General features: G+C 47.7%; 3 protein-coding genes across 6 annotated transcripts; 2 read left to right on the top strand and 1 right to left on the bottom strand.

Annotated features, from left to right (window-relative positions):
* Positions 1-403: 403 nt before the first annotated feature.
* On the top strand, positions 404-2,639 carry ccdc28a (coiled-coil domain containing 28A). Its single transcript, XM_076143757.1, has 5 exons — positions 404-937; positions 1,024-1,205; positions 1,302-1,456; positions 1,546-1,568; positions 1,731-2,639. Exons 1-5 carry the CDS (start codon positions 780-782, stop codon positions 1,783-1,785), a joined length of 573 nt encoding a protein of 190 aa, XP_075999872.1. The 5' UTR covers positions 404-779; the 3' UTR covers positions 1,786-2,639.
* ect2l (epithelial cell transforming 2 like) lies at positions 1,809-10,363 on the top strand. Of its 2 annotated transcripts, XM_076143751.1 has the most exons (22): positions 1,809-1,900; positions 2,650-3,322; positions 4,306-4,418; positions 4,505-4,667; positions 4,758-5,010; positions 5,246-5,441; positions 5,687-5,822; positions 5,927-6,092; positions 6,531-6,650; positions 6,797-6,889; positions 7,027-7,248; positions 7,324-7,427; positions 7,508-7,633; positions 7,711-7,797; positions 7,897-8,006; positions 8,110-8,257; positions 8,410-8,483; positions 8,560-8,716; positions 8,857-8,922; positions 9,001-9,089; positions 9,172-9,344; positions 9,558-10,363. In XM_076143751.1, exons 2-22 carry the CDS (start codon positions 3,161-3,163, stop codon positions 9,683-9,685), a joined length of 2,886 nt encoding a protein of 961 aa, XP_075999866.1. In that variant the 5' UTR covers positions 1,809-1,900; positions 2,650-3,160; the 3' UTR covers positions 9,686-10,363. The 2 variants fall into 2 exon arrangements, with proteins under 2 accessions (XP_075999866.1, XP_075999868.1); XM_076143753.1 differs by lacking the exon at positions 1,809-1,900 and having other exon boundaries at positions 2,768-3,322; positions 5,690-5,822.
* On the bottom strand, positions 10,302-21,960 carry filip1l (filamin A interacting protein 1-like). 3 transcript variants are annotated; one of them, XM_076143756.1, is made up of 2 exons: positions 14,757-17,600; positions 10,302-10,591 (listed from the first exon to the last, which is right to left on the bottom strand). In XM_076143756.1, exons 1-2 carry the CDS (start codon positions 17,484-17,486, stop codon positions 10,385-10,387), a joined length of 2,937 nt encoding a protein of 978 aa, XP_075999871.1. In that variant the 5' UTR covers positions 17,487-17,600; the 3' UTR covers positions 10,302-10,384. The 3 variants fall into 3 exon arrangements, with proteins under 3 accessions (XP_075999871.1, XP_075999869.1, XP_075999870.1); XM_076143754.1 differs by lacking the exon at positions 10,302-10,591 and adding an exon at positions 21,797-21,960 and having other exon boundaries at positions 14,296-17,601; XM_076143755.1 differs by lacking the exon at positions 10,302-10,591 and adding an exon at positions 21,636-21,757 and having other exon boundaries at positions 14,296-17,601.
* Between the last annotated feature and the right edge of the window lie 224 nt (positions 21,961-22,184).

Below are 22,184 nucleotides of genomic sequence, written 5' to 3'. Positions count from 1 at the left end.
TGTATTTGAGATATATTACGTCCAGTTTAGTTTTATGAATGTAGGAATTTACAGCTGCGCGTCATAAAATGAGTCCATAAAATCACTATGGGTGCCGTCAAATTGTCCTGGTTGTTCCATTATTCAGCGTATGCTCCGTAAGAAAGAAAGAAAGAAAGAAAGAACACAACCAGGTGAACTATTTAATGTCCTGTTAAACAAAAGACCACAATGAAAGCAAATATTGAGAAAGAATTAAGCAGGGTGTAACATATATACACTATACATATAAGTATATGTTTACTTTTAATACATTTTAGAAAGATTTATTTCAAGAATTAAATGAGGATTTAATTTAATTTAATTTAATAATCATTTGAATATCCGGCAGGTTTGAGGGCTCACACCGCCCCCTATCGGGCCCCATCAGACCTGCACAAACAGGAAGTTTTCATAGTTTTTTAGGCTAGCTCGGAGAAGTAGCTAGCAGGGACGTGTTTGCCGAGTTTTATTTTTTATTAAACATTAAAATCGTCCCGGCCGCGTATCCACACCAAACAGGACAACACTGGCGTGTAAGTGGGAGTGGACATTTATCGGGTTATGTCACTGAAAACGAGCACTGGAGTTTGACGATTAGCTACCTAGCACTGAAGCTAATCTTAGCATTTCGCTGTTGTCATTTCAATCACGATTCACATATTTGGCGTTTCGACGCGTCGCTGCTTGTCCTGCTGCCTTGTCAGCCTCGGTGCTTTGCCGTTTAACGAGTCAACCAGCCGGCACCGTAACATGAGCTCATGGAGGAGCGAAAACTGAAGCGAAAGAGTCCCAGGACCTCCAGCACCCCGGCGGCTGTGACCGGGACCTCCGGCCGAAAGAGCAGCGGTCCCTCCGGGGGGCGGCACGTCAGCTACAACATGGGGACGCATTCCAGCCAGAAAGCCAGGAACAGGAGGTAAGGAAACGGGAATAATTGAACTCTACTCATAATAAATAGTGCTTGATGTCCAGTATTTAAGATGTCCACTCCTCTGTGCTCAGCCGAGGCAGGGACAAGGCCAGACAGCAGCTGGGTGCTGGGGGTAAAGCTGCTCCCAGCCCGGGCCAGCCGGCTCCCATCATCCAGCACTCCTTCCTCACCGACGTGTCAGACGTGCAGGAGATGGAGAACGGCCTCCTCAGCCTCCTCAATGACTTCCACTCAGGGAAACTGCAAGCATTTGGTAAGAAAGCAACATGTCACAGACGGTTCACTGTGTGGTAAGGTGAGGAGTGTCTGGGCGTCATCATCACAGACGGCGCTCGGTCTCTCTGTACAGGCAACGAGTGCTCCATTGCTCAGATGGAGCACGTCAGGGAGATGCAGGAGAAGCTGGCCCGCCTGCACTTTGACCTCCACGGCGAGGTGGATGAGATGCCTGAGGACCAGAGGAAGACGGCCTGTGACACCAACATGGACAAACTACTGCTGAACGTAAGCCAGCACGGTCACATCCAACTCTAGTCTAAACACTTTGTGGTCTACAGCACATACTGAGATGGAAATGTGGTTTCTCTTCACAGCTGGAGGAGCTAAGTTCATCTATGTATCCTTTTGAGCATCGTGTGTGTGTATGTGTGTGTTGCAATATTGAGTAGTTAAGTGGAAACTATAATGTTCTAGTAAATCTTTCTTGTTTACCTTAGTTGTGTGTACGTGTGTGTGTACATGTGTGTACGTGTGTTTTTCCTTGATTCTGCTTCTCCAGCCAGAAACTGAATTTGGCAGACTCCCAAGAAATCCCACGGACAGCAAGCATGTGATCCTCCTCTTCTCTCCTCCTCGTCTTAAAGGAGGCAGAAGGTCTCCAGGCTGCACGGGGTTAACAGATGTACACGGGGTTAACGGTGACTCACCTATCAGCTGATCCCTGTCGTGGTGTGCAGTCACTTTCCTTTCCTTCTTATGATCAATTCCCGAAATGTCAAACTTGTTGATTTGACGTTGTCGCAGCGTTTAGTGGAAAGTGAAGCGACTGTTCAAACGTAAACTCTCCTCTCTTGCACTTTTGTCTCCTCTCTCACCACAGGTCAGTAGTGATTGTAACGGCTGAGCATTGATCCTAAATACCAGTAACACGCTGTAATCATCACATTAGGTAGTGACAGTGGATGTTTATTGATTTGGTGGGCATTTAATTCAGCCACAAACGTCAATGTGAAAGCGTAGAAACACACTTCATTCTCTGCATGCAATGTCGGCGGCCTGATATCACCTTAACACATCGTTCAGTGTTATAGATTTGCACATATCCACGCAACATGCCAAACACACAGCACATCCTCCCTGGTGTGTGTGTGTGTGTGTGTGTGTGTTTGTGCAGCAGAGGACATAATGATCCAAATGTTGACATCACAACCATGCCTTATTTTTTTATGTGATCGTCTGGCCTTATTGGTTCCAATCTCTTAAAGTGGAGTTGTTGTGTGGTGTTTGTTGGTTTGAGGATGAAGGTGGGAGGCAATAATGCTGCTGTGACTCTAAATCTGATGTCCCACTTTATACTTTTGTTGATTCTAATATTTGCCAATGTTGTTACAAGTGTGTGTGAGGTCTTCTACTGTCTGGTGATTTGATCTTAATTAACTTAATAAATGTGTGTCTGTGTGTGTGTATATTGGCGGCAGTCTTGAATGTGTTTACAGGAGAGAAGATGGACTCACTTCAGAGGAGAGGAAGTAAGGGAGTAAGGAAGAGAGGTGATGATGTATGATGACATCACAGCATCATGGCCTTCTATTTGATTTTGGACCACTTTATCAGATTGTTTACTCAGATGAGAAATAAAATAATAGACATAACAACCTTAGTCAGGCCCGTTTAGAAACAGTTCAATAAATAGGATCTTAAAATAAAGTTAAGAAGTTTCAATTGTGAGGTGGTTTGAAAATCTGACAGATTTTCCTGTCGGTTGTTTTCACGTTTTTATTCGTTTAATTATTCAGTAGCGTGTGTGTGATGGAATGTGCACATCCCTCTGTTGGTGCGTCTCCATGGTGACGGGGCGAGCAGAGCAGAGCCGCGTTACGGCAGCCCGGCTGAGGCCAAATCACACGGAGCCACAGCTGATCTGATCTGTCAGGGGCCTTTTTCTAAATATCATCGAGCTTTAAGCGGGTTTGACTCTCCGGGGGATCCATGGACCCGAGGCTGCAGCCGGCGGCCCGTCCGGCCCCTCACTCGGTGAAACGGTGGCAACTGAGCGGGACGGACTACGAGCCGGATCAGGACCGCAGCCTGAGGCCTGAGACCCTCTTCAGCGCCTGGACGCCTCTGGCCAACAGAGCGGCCAACGTGCAGGTAAGAGGAACACACGGAACACACGGAACCAACGGAGGCTTCATTTAGAAACGAACAAACTTAAAGGGTTTCTGTGCGTGTTCTGTGTGTATATGAGTGTCCACTAGATGGCGGCCGTGTTCAATATTCAGACAGACGTAGAAACTTGTGTTGGACTCGAATGCTGCAGCGACGTAAAGAAATCCAATTATATATTTACTACAGTACTAAAGTTAAAGTAGCTAAAATTCTTACTTAAGTCGTTTTCTTTGATGGGCAAACTTGTTTGTATATTCAACATGAAAAGCGAACTAATAATGACCGAACCACCAACACACAGGAGGATGAATGAGGCTAATTAACGGAATGGGAAACAGGTGAGCCAGTTTGTCTGTCAACCAGGCAAATAAATGATCAGAATTAATGACGAATTATTTTATAATTTGCACATTTTCAAATTGTTACTGGCAAAAATGCCTCCAAGCAGTAAGCACAATAGAATGTTTGTATAAAAGTGATTTAGTAGAGTTCACACTAGGCTTCTCTATTGGTTAATGCAGAATATTTGTTTATATATTATTAACATTTAATAATACTGTATTGTGGTTTCCATGGTACACAGACGATGAAAAATCTGAGTGCTTAAACCAGGATAAAATATAGTTTCTAGTTCATTGAAAACAGTACAAACACAGGAATGGCAGCCCACATTTAAACAATAAGGACCTGACTGGAAGCCCTCCAGATTCTTTCATTCATAGCCAAATCACAGTAACATTATTCATCCAAAGCTTTTATCCCACCATCATTTTAAGCCTTTTTGTTGTTGTTTTCAATAAGTTCCTGGAGTGTTTCCATTCCCATGGCGTTCATCAGCGCTTTGGAAGCCAGTTTGTCGTTTTTGGCACAGCGGTCCAGACGGTTACGCAAGGATTTGTACCTGCATACATACATTGTTCTCTGATTGTAGCTTGCTGCTGTTCTCTCTCCACGTTCCCGGCCAGTTATTCGAGGAAAGGGTCAAGCTGCTGCTCCACTGGTTTGACCTGTGGACTGACCGACAGAGGAAACACCTGCTGAGCTGTCTGCTGTCTGGCTGCAGCACGTCTCAGCTCAAGTAAGATGAAGCTGAACCTTCTCACCGCATGATTCTCTTTATCTTGGGCCCGATCCTATCTTGGTTGGTTGTGTTTCCTTGATCAGGTACTGTCGGGACCTCCTCGTCGAGACGCTTCCGGTGACTCAAGTGGACTTTACGGCGGTGCTCCCACGGTTTCTGTCCCTGTATGTGATGTCATTCCTGTCCCCTCTTGACCTCTGCTCCGCCGCCCAGGTCAGCTGGCACTGGAGGATGCTGTCTGAGCAGGTACACTTCATTCTGTTTGGCACCCACAGTGATTTATATGTGTCCTTTCAGTGTCACTGTAGCACCCTTCCTCCCTCCGTCTCCCTCCAGGATTGTGTGTGGGCAGGCCGGTGCATCCGAAGGGGTTGGTTCCTCCCCTACTCCCCAGGTGAGAAGGAGTATGGAGCATGGAAGAGCCACTACGTGTCCTGCGTCGCCACGCTGGACTGGCTCACCCCTCGGGAGGCCGCCGAGCAATACGGCACCCTCAACCAACAAAGCCATGGAGAAGAGGAGGAGGAGGAGCGGCAGAGGGAGAGGGGGATCAGACAAATGATCAGAGACAGACTTGAGGACACAAAGAGTGAGTCAGGGACGAGGGGAGAAATCAGTGGAAACAGAAGATGTTGAATCAACAACGATTACAGTAAAAGAAAATGATGTAATTGAGGTTGTTTTCTCATCTGTGTTCTCTTTTAGCTCTGCTGTCTTTGCTTTTGTGGCTGTCTGTTCCACCTCAGAGGCATGGCTCTCTAATAGATTGTATGAAGCCGTTTGTTCTTCCAGCGGCTCATGTTTGTGTCCTGTCGCGTTAGCAGAACTCTCTCTGAGAACGAGAAAAGCCTGGGGCGGTGACACCCGGCCACGGGGAGGCAGGAGCGGCGGGGTGGCGTTCAGCTCTTGTCCCTCGCTCTCCTGGCCTTCGAGGACACTTGGCTCTCCCAGCCTCTGTCTGAGCCTGGATAAGGGACCGTCCACGTCTGCTCCAAGACCGGAGGGAGTGCCTGTCTCCAGGTCAGGTCCAGCCACAACACCATGACACTCATCCTCAGAACGCATGTAGCTGCTTCTAAAAGTCTCCATTTTGTTTTGTAACGGACTGCAGAAGTACTTTTGAGCAAGGGAATTGCCGCTTCAGCAGTCATTTCTTAGGTCATTTTCAAACCTCCACACACAGAATATTAATACTTCAAGCATGTTATCCATCAAATGATCTAACCTGGTGATGTAAATGTTGAAACCACATGTTCCCCTCACAGCAGAAGCTCCATCAGGGCCAGCGACGCTCTCTCCTCCTTCACCTACAGACCGACACCGCGACGGGAGCCCCCTGTCATCCATCATGCAAAGCCGATCTCCTTGCTGCTGATCTCCAATAGAATTCCCGCTTACGAGGTGAGGGGAAAAAATCTGGAAAAACACTTTAGGCGACCCCTTCATGCGCCGATCTCCAACTCTCTCCGTTCTCTCCTTCCCTCCATCTCTGACGCTCAATCTAGCTGGTGTTGAGTGGCGTGAAGGCAGGAGTGATGGCGGTTCTGTACGACCACAGAGGGAGTCTCTCGGCGTTGTTAGCCCAGGCGCAGAGGGCTCTTTCTGGGCGGCGAGCTCAGAGGCTGGGCCTGCTCGCACCAGGAGGAACGGAGGAACTCCATCTGCTTCACGGTGAGAATCAATAAGCCCACGTGTCTGAACGTGTGGAAACGCTGGCAGGTGAAGTTCCACTCTCACATGTATGAAGTTTATCTCTCCAGGTACTGAGACACACATCTGCTAAAGCTGATCTACGTCATTATAGAAGTACTTTAGGAGTGTTTTCAGACCATAGTGGGTTTAAGGCAGTAATACAAACAAAAGTCATTCCTTTATTTATTTATTTACTTGAAGGTGCATGTAACCTTTTGACCTGCAAATATCTCCATTACGACATCACATATTATAGACTTCATCATTAACTTGTAATGCAGATCAGTTGTAGTAAACAAACTCACACACAAACACAGTGTTTCACCTGTTTTATATTACTATTGTCTGGGTTGTGTGTTCAGTCCTTTAAGAGTCCTTTTGTCCTTTTAATTAGCGTCTCTCCTTGTCTCCGTCCAGGCAGCAGCCTGTCAGAGGAGACTCTACTGGCCCCCGATCACCGAGAATTCTGGGAGAAAGTGTGCGGTTGGATGGAGGATGGAGGAGGCGTTGACATCTTCTCCCCTCTGGCAGCATCTGGTGGGTACAGACTCAGATCGGTGTCGCCTGTGTTTCTGCAGCTGTTTCTGCATCAGCCTGTGTCTCTCTCTCTCTCTCTCTCTCTCTCTCTCTCTCTCTCTCTCTCTCTCTCTCTCTCTCTCCCTCTCCCCCCCCCCACTCTGCAGCATCAGGACTGGCTCTGATCCAAAGGCTCTCCACTCTGACTGGTCTGGAGGTGCGGGCGTCGATGGGTCTCGCCACTGGGAGTTTCCAAAACAGTGAGTCAGAAGCTTGAGCTCCTAATTCCTGTCCAAAGCCTCAGCCGAGTGTTTTACGTGCTCAAACCCAACACAGATTGATCATTAAATCATTACTGTGTGCACATCTACATCATTCTAACCCCGTCCTCGCCCAGTCCTGAGCGACTGGGCCACCAGCAGCGCGTGTGCCGGGCTTCCACACCGGCCCGTGTGCGAGGAGGCTGCGGCCGGCCCCGCGCTGCGGTACGTGTGTGAGAGCGTGCTGCAGGCCTGGTGCAGACAGGCTCAGTGGATGGAGGAGGCTCTGGGGGAGCTCAGGGCCCGACTGGGGCCGCAGCTGCAGCGGCTCGGACACGAGGCCAGGGGCCGAGCTCTGGGTACGTAGAGGAAACGGCACTGTGTGACGCCACACACACAACACGCTGTGTGACACGTGTTTCATATTTACACAGGCCATTTTCTGTGTGAGGAGATCTGCCTGGGGGAGCTTTTTGTGTGTAAGGATCTGAGCGAGGCTCTGACTGAGGGACTCACTGCTCTCACCAAAGAGGAGGAGGTGAGGAAGACGACCGTATGAGGATATTTCTCACAGACTAATACCTTCCAGTCATACGTTTGTCACTCCTCCGTCTTCAGACCAGACCCCTGGAGTTTCTTGCTGCCTTCCTGACAAAATGGAGAGAGCTGAGGGAGGGTGGAGAGGAGGAGGAGAGGAGAGAGAGAGGAGCAGATGATGTCAGCCTGGCACCTGAGCTGCCCCAGGTGAGCATGGTGTGAGGTCGCTTCTCCTGGCTTCTGCTCCTCTCCTCCTCCTAAACTCACGCTCTCTGTTCCTCCAGGCGGCTCTGGATTGGCGAGGCGCCGTCGCCAGAGAGCTTCACCAGAGCGAGCGTCTGTATCAAGGCAGACTGGGCGCCGTGCTGAAGGTAATTTACTCATTTCAGTATGGATTTCTAATGGAGTCTCCAAACGCCGTCTCCCAAAGTGTTGACCTCCTCCTCCCTCCTCCCTCCTCTGTGATGAAGGTGTATCAGGCGCCGCTCACAGCAGCTCTGAACTCCAACAGAGCCATCCTCAGCTATGCCGATGTCCAGATCATCCTCAGCCCCGTCACACACATCCTGGAGCTCAGCAGGCAAACACACACACACACACACACACACACACACAAGCAAACACAAACACAAACCCTTGTGTGTGTCTCTGTCTTTGTGACACGATGTGTTCGTGTGCCGCAGGATCTTTGAGGCGGAGCTGCAGGCCCGGCTGGAGCAGTGGGGAGCGCAGCAGTGTGTAGGAGACGTTTGCCTTAGGCTCTGCTCCAAACTCCGAGTCTACACCAACTACCTCAACAACTATCCAACCGCCCTCTGCACCATCGACAAGGTGGAGGCACACACACACCTTTACATCCACACTCTCCACAAAATGGATTTATAAGGAAATGATGTCCAAACTAAGCACAGGGTTGAGTCACCTGGTTTGGACTCAGCAGTTTAACATGTGTATGTGTGTGTGTGTGTATTTGTGTGTGTCAGTGCAGGGAAATGAAGCCGGCGTTCCGAGCTTTCCTGAACAGAATGGACCGGACTCTTGCGACGCATATGCTGAGGTACACATGCAGACACACCAGCTGTGTTTAATCAGGGTTTAATCACACACCCAAACCAGACTGTGTGTGTGTGTAGCTTGCAGGAGCTGCTGCTGTGTCCGGTGTGGCGGATCGAGGAGTACGCCACCCTGCTCCGAGCTCTGTCAATGCACACACACTCCGGTCACCCCGATCGCACGCACCTCTCCTCCGCCCTCAACAAAATGCTGCAGTACAGAGAGTTTGTGGAGAAGGTGCCACTATCACACGCACACGCACACACACACACACACACACACACACACACACACACACACACACACACACACACACACACACACCAAATTGCTACTTTCACACACTTCACAGTCAAATGTCTTCTCTTGTGTTGTAGCTGAAGCGCAGCTCGGAGAGAGACGGAGCGATGGAGGAAACGCAGCAGATGATCCAAGGCTGCCCGGTAAAAAGCTTCACACACCACAGCACACACACCGTCCACTGCTTTATTAATGTGGTGTGTGTGTGTGTGTCTGTGTAGAAACTCAGAGAAGGAAACAGGCAGCTGGTAAAGACTCAGGACGCTGCCTTGCTCAGGAGCCCCGACGACACAATTCCAGACTCACTGAGGTAACGGCGACGTGCTTGAACTTTGACCTCCATCAATGGTGTAACGATAATAAAACTAAACCTGCACCCCTGTGGCTTTCAGGGCCTACGAGCACGTGTGTGACGTGGGCCTCTTCCTGTTCAGCGACGCCCTGGTGGTGACCAAGCGCAGCGTGCAGCACGCGCCGTTCACGCTGGCTCGCCGCAGCACGCTCACCTTCCAGGCCTCCGTGTCCCTCAGCAGCCTCGCCGTCAGAGAGATCACACACACGCGCTGTGAGTGCACGCAAACACTTGTCACACACACACACAACTAAACATGCCACAGATTATATCCCAGCATGCATCACTCTTCCTGGTCCCTTGCTTAAACTCACCATGCTTCATCACTTCCTCATTATCTAAGGTTTACCTATCATGAGGAGCTTGTAGTTTGAAAATAGCTTGTGGACTCTGAAATGCTGACTGTGTGTGTGTGTGTTTGTGTAGATGTGCGTCACGCCTTTGTCCTGGAGGGGCCTCTTCGCTCCTGGGTGTGTGCCACGGAGAGCGCCGCAGATCGCGAGCAGTTCCTCTGCGTGCTGCGCTCGGCCATGCGAGCCGCAGTGACGGGATAGAAGCGCCGCCGCCGCCAGGACTAAAGGAGGTTTGCACGCCATCGCTTCACACTTGAAACGCCCCATGGAGGGTCTGGTCTCACCTTTAGAGTATTTGACATTCGTGTGACGGCGTTGTTTTGTTTATTCTCGTGCATTTCTACACAAACGTCTCATCTGTCGGACCATCAGAGTCGTTTCTCCTGTGCAAAGTATAAAAAGTCTTTATTGACAACCAAAGAGAACACAAACGATCACTAAAGGAGCTGAGATACAACACATCAGTGATACACACAGTTATGTACATCATTTTATGTACATTATTGCTGCTTATTAAAAAAATATTCACGTGTTCCATTCACAGAAACGGAGGAAAGGACTGCATGGTCGTGTCGCTCACAAACAGATCCACAGTATTCACAGATCAACACACACACTCACAGTACAGATACACAGTCAGGAGATACTGAGTACTTTAGTCTTACTCACTCCTAATGCACTCGGATCACAAAGATTATCCTCACACAAATCTGTGACGGTGAAACGTGGAGCTACTTTCTTCAATTCCAGTATTTTTGAATACATAAAGTACAGTTTGTACATTAAACATGATGTAAAAAAGTCATTTGGAGCACGACAGGTAGCTTAGAAGTAGCAGAGGATGAAAAGGAAATAAAGTGATACTTTGTCAGATTGTAAGCTACTGGTGTTTATTTGTATTCAGAGTTTTCTGTTGAGCAGGTTGGGGTTGTTGTTGGCTGCCGGTGCTTGAGCCGGCTGTTTCCTCCCTCCAGGTGAAGGCGTTTGCCCCTTGTTGTGTAGCCCCGGGTGGGCAGCAGGCGGGCCGCTCGCCCCCTTCTGGGAGCCGCCGCCCTTCGGTTTGGGGATGCGCGTCGGTCCTGGTCGTCGGAATGCTTCGAGAGGTATCTGGAAGGAAAGGAAGAAGGAAGGGAAATACAGAGTGAGAAGAAGTGTGGCTGCAATACCATCAGTGGCCGCTAGAGGATACCAAGTCATTTTATGGGCCATTGTAGAAATGCCTGAAGTTTACTGAGTGAGCCACTGCTGAGCTGAAAGCTGTTTGTACTTAAATCGTTAACTTCACAGGTTTAGATCTCCTTGTGGAAGGCTTTTAAAAGTGTTCAAAGCTCCTAATATATTCACTTTTACCCCGTGAATAACAATGGCACAAGTCTGTCGCCTGGAAACCAGTGTGTTGGGATGTTTTTGCAAACAAGAAAAAGGGGGAAATAATGTGGGAAACATCAGAGGCCTCGGATCGTTTAAACAGCTCGTTGCTCTGCTCCAGTCACATCAGTGTGTGTGTTCGTGCGGCGGCCTGCTGGACTGGGTCGCACAGTCGACGCCTCATTCATCTGTCATATCCTTTGTTTGCCTCAGTGTGAGAATATGCAAGAGCAGGACGCAATGATTCACCTAAAAGCTTCACTGTAACTGATCAATGAGCCATTCCATTCACACACTTGCTGTTATGTAACACTGTACTCACACATGTTTCTATGATCCATCTTACATGTGTCACTTATAAGTCCAGATAAGTTCCCTTTAAGGTTTTCACTTGAGTCAGCTGAGTGCACCGGTGACATCATCCAGACGTTATCAGATCCCAGCTTGGCAGTTATCTGGGTAACAAAGTTCACCGCTCTGCTGTAAATATCTGCATCATGATGAAACTGAAAATGTTTTGGTTATTCCCATAAATTCCGCCCGCTGGGACGATTCCCAGGCCGCACACAGAACGCCGAGCGGCTCAGCGCTGGGATTTGTGGCTCGAGTGAACCACATCCTTAAATATTCATACGGGGTATAAATTTCAGAATAAGTAACGGCCTGCACTTCAACAGAAGTAATGAGCCAGAAAATCCGTACAAGTTTTACGTCATGGGTGCGTTGTTGATCTTGAACGGAATGAGGCTTAATGTTCGTCTTTGTTCTCTCATATATCAGCGGTGCAGCAGGAGTTCAGCTAAGTGCTTCCTCTGCCCCGCGCTGCAATACCGGTGCGCTTTGTTCCCGTGGCAACCAAACAGGAGGTTTGTTTTGGTGCTTGCTCTGCGGTGGGAGAGAGGCGACTCTCACGGCGCACATCCTCTCACACTCGCTCGCAGCATAAAGCCTTTTGTTCAGGACGGAGCTCGGCCCTCCTCCTCCTCCTCAGCGCTTTATTGTCCCGCTCTGCTTTTATTGTGCCAGTCTGTCGCTCAAGGTGTGCAAATTCCTGAGCCATTACTTCTGAGGAAATCCGCTTTTTGCCTGCGATGTGTGTTAATTACACTTTCTCGGTCGCACCTAACCATTATATCCCTCTCTCCCAGTCATCAGCAGCGACCGGCGCTGTAGGTTCAACGGCGAAATCCACTTTGGCCTCCGGTGCGTCATTGGATACTCGCTTTATGTCTGGCAGCGTCGCCGTGCACAGTTTGTCTTCCTTGGCCGCGTTTCCATGAGTGCAGTTTATGAAATTGGCCTTCGTCAAGCCCCAGTAAAGTGCAGTGTGAGTCAAGGGGGTAATTGAGGTCACAGACAGCAACCCCAGCTGCTGGATGCTTCCTCGAGTAGCACTCTAATGAATAGCATCTTGTTTAGCCCCTGCATCATTTCATCGCGCCCAGACTACTTTGGATCCGGTTTCTGCAGCTGCATTCCTTCCCACTCATTCAATTTAATGCTTGATTTAATCATCTCCTCCTCGTGACGCTGTTGTGTGTCTGTGAGTCTGTGTGAGTGTGTGTGTGCGTGCTTGTTTTTGGTAGTGTGGCGGGGTTCAATAGAGGTACCAGCACTTTTCCTGCACCAGTTGTCGCACTCCATCTCACTCACACTGGCTCATTGTTCACTGGGAGTTAGTCAGCTTTCAGCTCTTTGCATTGTTCAGGTTTGTACCCGATTTTCCCGGAGATACCCGGAGTTCTAGGACGAACTTGGGGTACAGCCAGATTGGTAAGGAGACGGTTTGGTAAGGAGACGTCCTACTTCTATCTACCATCAGCATCAAGCATTTTGAAGCGTTTGGCTTGAGCCTGAACTGAGATAAATACAATAATGATCCTTTTTCACCATTAAGTTGTTTTATATTTGGACCTCTGAGGCCGGGGCAGCAACCCAGAGACAAATGTGGCCCAGTTTAGACTTAATGAGGGACCTTGAGTTGTACTTGGAAATAAGTTCCATCTCCGGCAAGAGTTGTGAACTTCTTTAAATGTATTAAATCTATCTAATCTTAAACTATGTGAAGCTCACACACTCATCATCCTGAGATGAAGGCTTTGAAAACAGCATCTGTACTCAGCAAGCCTTCATTTCTAATGTTAAAACATGAAGGTAAAACTGTCCCACTCTCTCTCCCCTGTGCCCCCTCTCTTCCTTTCCTAACTCCCTCCCTTCATGTCTTCCTATACTATCCTTCTCCTGACCTTCTGTGGAGGTTTCATTCAAACAGAAAAGTGAGATGCCCCGCTGAGAGAGCCCCTCGAGCAGTCACACCTTTAAAAGAACCATTAAATATTCCGCGGAGGCTTTAATCTTAGTTTGTCTCCAAGCAGGAGGAAATAAAGAGTCAAAGTAAACTTTCCTTGGTGAATAAAACACTAAATAACCTCCAAAAAGGGATCTTGTCCTCAATCGACCACTCAGCTTCAGCACACTTTTTGGCCTCCTGTATTGATTCCCAAAGGTTCAACCGACGTCAATGAATGTCTTGCTCAAGGACTCATCAGCAAGATTGACCTCATGTTGCCTCAGTATTCAACCACTGAGGAGTAAAAGAGTTTTGGCTGGGGTTTGTTTATGTTCATCAAGTCATAACTCTCTCGTGTGCTCGATCCTCAGAATCCTACGTTGTGTTTTGGGAGCGTGCAGATTCCAAAGTCACCACGAGCCTCGAGAAGTTTGCTTCTGTGCAGATGCCAGGTATCTAAAGGTCTTGGGATGTTTTCAAGCCCTCCACGTCTCCTCTCAAATAACGATCTCTCAGTAACATATCATCATCGTTTATCCAACAGCGCTGCTATAATGTTTAAAGGACCTGAGCAGAGTTTCCATTGTGTCATTGAGGAGAACGCCCGAGTTCAAATCAGTCTGGGTTTCACTCTCACTCACTCTGTTTCTGTGCTCATGATGTCAGGAGATACTATGACATCATCAGCATGCAAATACATGATAAATGTTTTCTTGTCATAGTTGAGACGGAACACAAACGTTTTGCAGACAGCTTTCTAGTTTTACATCATTTAACCCGTTCTAACAGTCTTAAAAAATGGTTTTCAAAATCAAATCTGAGGAGGCCATTCGTAAGCTTTTGACTCCACACACACACACACACACACACACACACACACACACACACACACACACACACACACACACACACACACACACACACACACACACACACACACCCTGGGATTTAAGGATTAAAATCAGAGGTGTTAAGAAGTTACTAGGCATGCACCAACAAAATCAAATCAAAGAGGTGAGTCAATCCTTTTGCATGTTCCTCTGATTGTATTCTGAACTTTACAGACTCAAAACATGCTGGATTTAGTGAATAAATGAAACAGGCAAGCATGGAGGACAAACTAAAAGGGAACACTTTGTTTTTTTTTGCACACTTTAATACTCAGAAAATCAAACAACTTAATCAGAATGCTGTATGAGTTATATGAAGTGTAAAAAACAAACTGGTATGATACATCAGTGTGGGTAGTTTGACTATATGGCAACTTAGCCAATGAGTACAATACAGTAAGTGCACATAAGTTAAAACCAGGTGTTAAATGGTCAAATTATATTGTTTTGTCATGCAAAAAAAGGTTGAACGTAATCAAACAGAACATAGCAAACCAAGCTAAGTTTAAAAAGAAAAGGAAACATTCAAACCCACATTAAAGCTCTCTATGTATAAATCAAGTACAACAGACGTTTTAATGGATGTGGGTGTAAAGTCGAGGCACTGAGGGCAGCAAATGGACAAAGGTTGTGGAGCTAATGGAGGGGATTCATTACTGAAAGATGGGATGGAGGGTTTGAGGGGGGTAATCGGATCAATCAATCAATCGTAGGCATTACTTACTGTAATTTGCGATGGCCTTTGGATTGGGGTGGAGGTGGGCTTTATCATGATGCTACTTGTGATTTTGCTGTTGCCTTTGACAACGGGAGTGCCGCAATTGGTCAGAACCTGAGTCCTCTGTTCCTGGAGTCCAGGCGTGTGGCACGGACTCAGCGTTTGTGTTTGTGTCGGGCCGCTGATGCTCTGTATGAAGGGGCTCCCTAAGTGGATGTGGATTTTGTTGTCCTCCGTGGTGATGACGTTCGGCCCCGAGCTGTTGGACCGCTGGACCTGCCAGCTGCTCTGCCTCTCGGGGGTGACGCGGAAGACGGCGTGTCCTCCCACCACCTCCACCGGCTCCGTGGACAAGGAGCGGTCCGGTGTGCCCGTTGTGACCGACACAATTTGAATCGGGGACATGGCTCTGTCAGGTGTAATGGAGCCGCAAGAGTCTGGGGTCATCGCTCTGGAGTAGGTAGCCACAGTGAACGGCGAGCGGGCACGATCTGGCGAACACGATTCATCAGACATAGTGGAACTTTTAGATCTGGTTGTCGGGGAGATGGATTTTGCGGTAGGGGATATGGATGCGTTCTGGATGATGGTGATCCTCTGTTTGGGCAGACCTCCACTTGTGGGTATGACGGCGGTGCTGGTGTATGACGGCGTGTTTTCTGTGGTCGGGCTGGTGATCTCTAACGTTGCCGTGTTCTGTCCGTGGTCAGGAGTCACTTTAATGTGCAGAGGCTGCCCGGGACTGTGGGTCAGCACAACGTCTCCAGGCTGCACATGGTTGCCGTTCTGTCGTGGCTGCACTTTACAGTTGACCCCATCAGGTCGGCTCTCTTTGTTCTTCAGGAAGGGGACTCGTGCTCTTCTCATGTTGTTGTTCAGGTTATTCACGCTGTTGATGAGCGAGGGGCTGCATTGCGAGAGCTGCATTTCGTTGCCGTAGTCCGTGTTGTTCTCTGGCTCGCTCTCGTCGTACAGTTTCCCGTTCACCACGGCGCATTCCAGGGGTGCCATGGACTTGCAGTTGGGTGACATGAGCTCGGGCGGTTCTGTTTGGACTTCCTTGGTGGAGACGTGCAGGTCTGAAAAGCGCCTCCCATTCATGCCGGGCCGCAGACTTTTGCTAAATCTCCGGTAGCGCTCTAGCTCTCGTGTGAGCGTCTCCATCTCTCTGGCCAACTCTTTGTTTCTGACCTCCTGCTGAGTGAGTTTTCTCTGCAGTGTGGAGTGGTCGTTTTTCATGTGGCAGATGGACTCTTCTGTTCCCATGTACTCATGGATCTTCTCTTTGAGAGCAGCTACCTCTCTGGTCAGATGGCTGGACTTTGCCTCCTCTTCCTTTAGGCGTTTGTAAAGCACGTGCTCTTGGTTGCATTCCTTCTTTTCAGCCAGTTGGTACTTTGAAAGTTCCTTTCTGGATATTTCCAGCTCCTCCATCAAGGTCTTGGCCTTCTTCTGCTCAACGGAGAATCTTTTCTCCAGTGACTCAAACTCCTCTGTCTTGAGCAGGTCTCCCTCTACCACCTTCATATCCTTTAGCTTGCATCTAAGGCGCTCAACCTCTTGCGTCAGGTCCTTGACTTTGTTGTCGTCCTGCTGGAAGCGGTTGGCGATGGGTGTTTTGATGTGTTCCTCTTTAGCTTTGTTCCTCAGGTGTTCTCTTTCCACGTTCTCTAGTGATTGTAACCTTTTCTTCATCATGCTGAGCTTGGATTCAAAATCTTTGCTCTTTTCCTCTTCAGACTTCAACTTAGCCTTCAGGTCATCCCTTTCCTTTGTAGCAGTGCACATTTTCTCCTCCAGCTCGGCCTTTGACCTTAATGCTTTCTTGCTCTCTTCAATTAGTTTCTCTGTGACTGAGGTGACTTTGTCCTGTTCGGCCTGAAGTTTGCCAGTGCTGTTTTGGACTTTGTTTTCCATCTGCTTAAGCTTCTCTGCCATCGTCTTCCTTTCATCGACCAGCATGACTGTCAGTGTCTTTAACTTGGTTAGATCTTCCTTCAGTGTCAGCTCTGTCTTTGCCAGTTGGCTTTCAGCAGCCTCCAGTTCTTTGACCCGGACTTTCAACGTCTCCAGCTCACTGGACAGAACCTTTGACACCATCCTCTCTCTCTCCAGGTTACTTTTGAGCGAGTTGCATTCTTGTTTGCTCTTACTGAACGCATCCTCCAGTTTCTCCAAGTCCATTATTCTGTGGTTCAGTTTATCAACTTCAGCTTTCAGGCTCCGGCTTTGGCTGGCCTCCTTCTGCAGTTTCTTGTTGAGGTCCCTGCAGTGGTCCTCCATCCTGATCAACTCTTCATCTTTGCCCTCCATTTCAAGCACCCTTTTTCTTAACTCCTCCAGCTCAGACATGAGGCTCGAGTTCCCACAATCACCACGGCTAATTTTGTCCCTCAGCTCCAGCAGTTCCTCCTCAGCTCTGCGCAGGGTCTTGTTGGTCTCCTCCAGCTCGTCAAGTTGCCGGCTGAGAGTTGACAGTTTCTGGCGCAGTTGCCTGTTTTGGGCATCTTCACTGGTGTGTTTGGCAGTCATGGCCTCTTGTTCCTGATGGTATCGACTGGTTTGGTCATGCAGCTCCGTCTCCAAGCGAGTGACTTTGTGCTCCTCTTCCTGCAGACGGGCATTCGTGGAGCTCAGCTCCTCCTGGGCTTGTGATGCGTTTGCGCTGAGTTCCTGGATTTTTGCTGCCTGCTGATTCAGCTGTTCGGTGAGGCGCTGCTGTTCATCCACAACCATCAACGCAAATGACTTGAGTTTTGTCAGCTCCTCCTTCAGGCCAGTGATCTTTTTGTTGTTGTCTTCCTCCTTTCGTTCTTGGTAGGCTTTTTCCTGATCAATCAACAGCTTCAACCTGTAACAATGAGACAAGGGGAAGATTCAATACATGATTGTTCACGTGCAATCAAAAGTGTTTCTCACTATTTATACTTTTTGAATTAAATAAATGATAAACTTTTCAACTTCAAACATATCAGTGTATGAAGTGACGGTGAAACAAAAAAAGTGTGAGTGTTTTGTTTGCTTTTGTTAAAGGAACTCTGCACCCCCACTGTCATTCCCCATCGGGCCCACTTCCCTGAGTGCCAACACATCATAAACACTGTTATTTTCCCTGCATTTCTGAGGGGACTAAAGGCTTTATGTCATGGAAAATTTAACACATCATAAAGAGCTTTACTTTTACCCTCTCAGGTTGGCACTTTCAAATACCTGCGGTTACTTTTTGGTTCCCTTGGTGCCGACTAATTCTCATATGGTTGGGGATACTTGAGTTAGCCTTGTAAAATAGTGGGTTGAATTGAACAATTAGTGAATTTAAGAATGTTTCCAGAGTGTTTGGTGTTATACCATGAGACCTGTTCATCTCCTGGGAAACTAAAACAAGGTATGTATATGTAAGCAGCTGCAGGTTTCAATGTACTATCAAATACATGTATCAGATGACTAAACAATGGGCACAGAGAAGGAATGGTGCACAAGATTAAGCCAAAGGGTAAATGAAGGTTAAGTATTAAAATCAACAACATCCCTCTTCGTCTCCCAATGAGAAGAACAAAAAAAAAAAAAAAGTAACCTGCATGGACAACAAATCAGACAGCGAGGTGAAGAACTTGCAATGTTTATAGTTCCACAACTTATTCTATATTTCTCTACACAAAGCCTAGTTGTGGGGTACAAATGACTCAAATGATGTCAGCATACGTTGAACCTGTGCCATCGGGTGCATTTGCCTGCCGCCGCCGCCGTGCATGAAGCATATAGCATGTGGCCGGGGTCAGCGCGTCTGGCACATGCATACATCTGCGGGCCAAAGTGTGCGCAGCCTCAGGAGAGGGGATGTTATGACTGCCGTGTGTGCAGCTGCCAGGCATTTCCACACAGATGGCTCGCTGGCATGGAACAATCCTTTAATTAAGGGGTTCCTCTACTACCAACCCTCCTCTTCTTACCCAGACCGCCACTACCTACCCTCCCTTTTTTTTCTTATATTTTTAAAGGAATTCCCCCTGCTTTCAAAGGCAATTACAGTCCCACAGAGTTTATACAGAACACCCCCCCCCCATCCCCCCCACACACACACACTCACACACATCACTAATTCCACATGTACACTTCACTTGTACAGCATGATGCAAGTGCAGAAGGGTGGGTCCCTCGGCGGCAGTGTGTCATTTGTTTCTTCAGTAGCCGCTAAAGGGTGGGAGTGTGTAGGGGACACACACACACACACACACACACACACACACACAGAGAGAACTGGATCCATGTGTGCAGCGAGGGGCAATGTCGGGTAAAAAAGAATATGTGTAATGATTCAAATCAGCGTCGTTAGTCACTGGTCATTAGTGTGGTTTGGGTGGAGTCGGGAATGTGGGATTTAGTGGGCAGCTAATAATAAACTATTACTGTAAATGACGGATTAGAGCTTGACATCATTTCTAATATAGACATCAGCCTCAGTTCCACTTCAACATTTCCCGTTTGAGTTTGGGAGAGGACTAACCTGCTGCGTTGGGTTTGATCGTTTTTAATATTCAGAACTCAGGACTCTACATCGGATTTGGGCAAAGAATCGGATTCAGATTCAGAACATCGGGTCCAGTCAGGCTCTTGGGTAAAAAAGTTTGGGTCGGTCACAAAACTTTGGACCTGATTAAAGCTCCATTATGGATTATGATGTAGTTGAAGGAAGTGTTTGGCTCTTGATAAGATATCCCAGTTTTGTTTTACGCCTTCAAGGACTCTGGATAAGATTGTCCACACAGAAATCTGCAGACATGTAGAATATCTTTATATGTAGAAGCACTTAGTCGCTGAGTGAAACCCTTTAACACCGGCAGGCATCTCTCCAGCAAACAGGCTTGCCCTCCATAATCACTGTTTATTCAATCTTATCTCGACCTCTGCTGTTTTTCTAGTGATGTCATGAGCTGAAATAGAAAGGGAAATGTACTTTGCACCCTGACTATCTGTCCATTTTAAAATACGAAGTACTTCTAAGTGCCGGTACTGGAGATTAATCCTGTGTACTTCATGTAGCTGCACTTTACAGCCATAAAAGCCAGTCCTTTGAGAGGAAACTGCACTGTGCACTGAAAACTGTGTGCTCAAAACTCAGGAATCACTTCACACACCATCTAAATCACCCTCATGCTGTGTTCCTCACTTAGTTTGTGTAATATAATAAGATGTTCGTCCAGATCTCATCACAAACAGGCACGCAGATGAGCGTGTTTGGCTACTGGTGCCACATCTAAGTGCATTCTTGATGTTGGATGTAATTTATTACAGACTGTACAGCCTGTAAAACACTTGGGAGGTACAAAGAACCAAGTGAAATTTCTCAACGTTCCTCTGACCTCTGGTAAAAATATATTCCCGCGCATGAAGTCGTGTGCGTTTTGACGGGGACCGCAAAGGAACCCTTGGGATCCCCAAAACCCATACGGAGGGGGGACCACACTAAAGACGGGGAGCCGCTCCACTGACCGGCCTTAAATTGAAGTCACTCGAACAAGCAGTTACCACATGTGTTCAGGAAACACATAAATATCATGGCTGATCTATGCAGCATTCGTCCACATTTCCATCCCCTTCATGTTCTATCTGCAGCCTGTAAGAACATTATTTTTGGGGGAAATAAATTTTAAAGTACTGCACATAAAGCTGGCCAGATAATGATTTCACGGGTATCAAAATTACAAGGCACCTTACCACCCACGCGCCGGCCTAGACGTTTAGAGAAGGGTCACCAATTTCAGACTGAGCTTCGCCCCGAATAAACGGATGCACGACCACCACCAGCACCACCGCAGGTCGTTAATATGTCGTGGAAAACGGACCGTGTGCGGCGTCAGCAACAGAAAAAGGGTGTGGGGGGATATGATGTAGTCTGAAAATTGCAGGGTTGAGAAGTTTGTTGCGAATATCTCAGTCTGGAATGTGAACATGGTAGAAATGTCATTAAAAGTGAAAAGTCCATCAGGGAGCCGTCGCTTTATACCGGCGGCTCTACACAGGGCTTCTTCCCTTTCTTCCCCTTTATGTGGCTCCCAAAAAGCTGGAAACTCTGGCTCAGCCGCTTGCCTAAAGTGGCGCCGCATGTTCCATATGTCACGACGTCCGTGCCTGCTTCCCCAACCCGGGGAGTAGAGGTGAGGTCATGTACCGTCCGTACTTGCGGCAGTACACCCTGCTGTAAAAACCATTTGGAGAAATTGGGACAAAAAACGTGTGATAGTTTGACGGCCGGGGTGCAGATCGACGCAGAGCGGGGATTGCATTTAAAGTGATTTGTCCCCAGAGTGTAATCAGCACGTGTAAAATATGTGGGGCTGATGGTTATTAACTCCCCAGTAGTGCTGCGGCCGGGCCACGCTTTGTTACATTTGAGGGAAAACTTCAAATCCACAAGAATGGAGTGGTGTGCAGCGGGAGTCCCGATTTAGAACCATGACTATAATAGGATCAGGATAACAGCAGATCACAGAACATCAGAGGAAGAAACGACTCAATAACCTAAAGTATCTCTTATTTCTTTGGCATTTAAAGAGGAATAACTTCAACCTTTCATCTCTTCACATGTAATAGAATTTTGTTAGAATTTTTGTAGCTAAATAAACCTCGATAAAGTCCAGTTTGTTCATTTAAAAGCTTAATAATGCGACATGGCTGAAAGCTTCTCTCTCAACATAACAGAGAACCACAGCTGATGTCGCTCTCACAGATGGTCAATATTCTTTGTCCGCAAGCTTTTACCTTAGAATAACAACATTTTCATTCACTTTCACTCTTTCACTTCATCCAAACACCCTGAGACTTTCCTCAGTGACCACACAGCAGCAAACACTCGCTCTGGATCTCATTTCCTTCCCCTTAACTCACACAGAAACGTCTCCATTCCAGCGTCGGACATGAGGTTAAAAGTGATGCTGCCTCTGAACATCTGCACTCCTCCGATCCAATCAAGATTCCCACAGCTGCTTTCAAACTTTTCCCTTCCCAAAAAGTTCCCTTAGTTTTGTAGGAATGTTGAGCGTGCCTACCTGAGCCAAACGTTCCTCCCAGCTTCACTGCCATCAGCTCGGAACACTCGACACTCCAAATGTTCCCTTCTCTCTCACTCTCTCTCTCTCCCTCTCTCTCTCTCTCTGTGTGTGTGTCTCTCTCTGAGTAGCTGTAATGTGGGCATTCCTGCGCTCAGACCAAACAATAAGGGATGTGCTCCCTGCCTATGGAGCATTACATCATCAACATGTCCTTATATGGAGCTTTGCATTGCAGAGGCTCGCAAGAAGGGGATGTGCTCGTTCACTCGCTCGCTAGTGTGAATGTGTGTGTGTGTGGACTGTTTAACTAAAGGATGTGGCAGAGACGGGGGAAAGGTGTTTCTTGACGTATGTAATGTGTGAAATATCTGCCCGGGCTGTCATT

This window comes from Genypterus blacodes, unplaced genomic scaffold (assembly GCF_046128005.1).
Source record: "Genypterus blacodes isolate CSIRO-AG114 ecotype Tasmania unplaced genomic scaffold, CSIRO-AGI_Gbla_v1 ptg000027l_1, whole genome shotgun sequence".
NCBI classification, from domain to species: Eukaryota; Metazoa; Chordata; class Actinopteri; order Ophidiiformes; family Ophidiidae; genus Genypterus; species Genypterus blacodes.
This window is presented reverse-complemented; position numbering and strand designations above follow the sequence as displayed.

Excerpts from the sequence above, each read along its gene's own strand:
- filip1l (XM_076143756.1), bottom strand. The coding sequence starts at position 17,486 with ATGGTTGTGGATGAACAGCAGCGCCTCACCGAACAGCTGAATCAGCAG. Across the intron at positions 10,592-14,756 it reads AAAGGCCATCGCAAATTACA|ATACCTCTCGAAGCATTCCG; the intron begins GTAAGTAATGCC and ends CTTTCCTTCCAG.
- ccdc28a (XM_076143757.1), top strand. The coding sequence starts at position 780 with ATGGAGGAGCGAAAACTGAAGCGAAAGAGTCCCAGGACCTCCAGCACC. Across the intron at positions 1,457-1,545 it reads TGGACAAACTACTGCTGAAC|CTGGAGGAGCTAAGTTCATC; the intron begins GTAAGCCAGCAC and ends TTCTCTTCACAG. Across the intron at positions 1,569-1,730 it reads GAGGAGCTAAGTTCATCTAT|CCAGAAACTGAATTTGGCAG; the intron begins GTATCCTTTTGA and ends CTGCTTCTCCAG.
- ect2l (XM_076143751.1), top strand. The coding sequence starts at position 3,161 with ATGGACCCGAGGCTGCAGCCGGCGGCCCGTCCGGCCCCTCACTCGGTG. Across the intron at positions 6,651-6,796 it reads CTCCCCTCTGGCAGCATCTG|CATCAGGACTGGCTCTGATC; the intron begins GTGGGTACAGAC and ends CCCACTCTGCAG. Across the intron at positions 7,634-7,710 it reads TGGCACCTGAGCTGCCCCAG|GCGGCTCTGGATTGGCGAGG; the intron begins GTGAGCATGGTG and ends CTGTTCCTCCAG.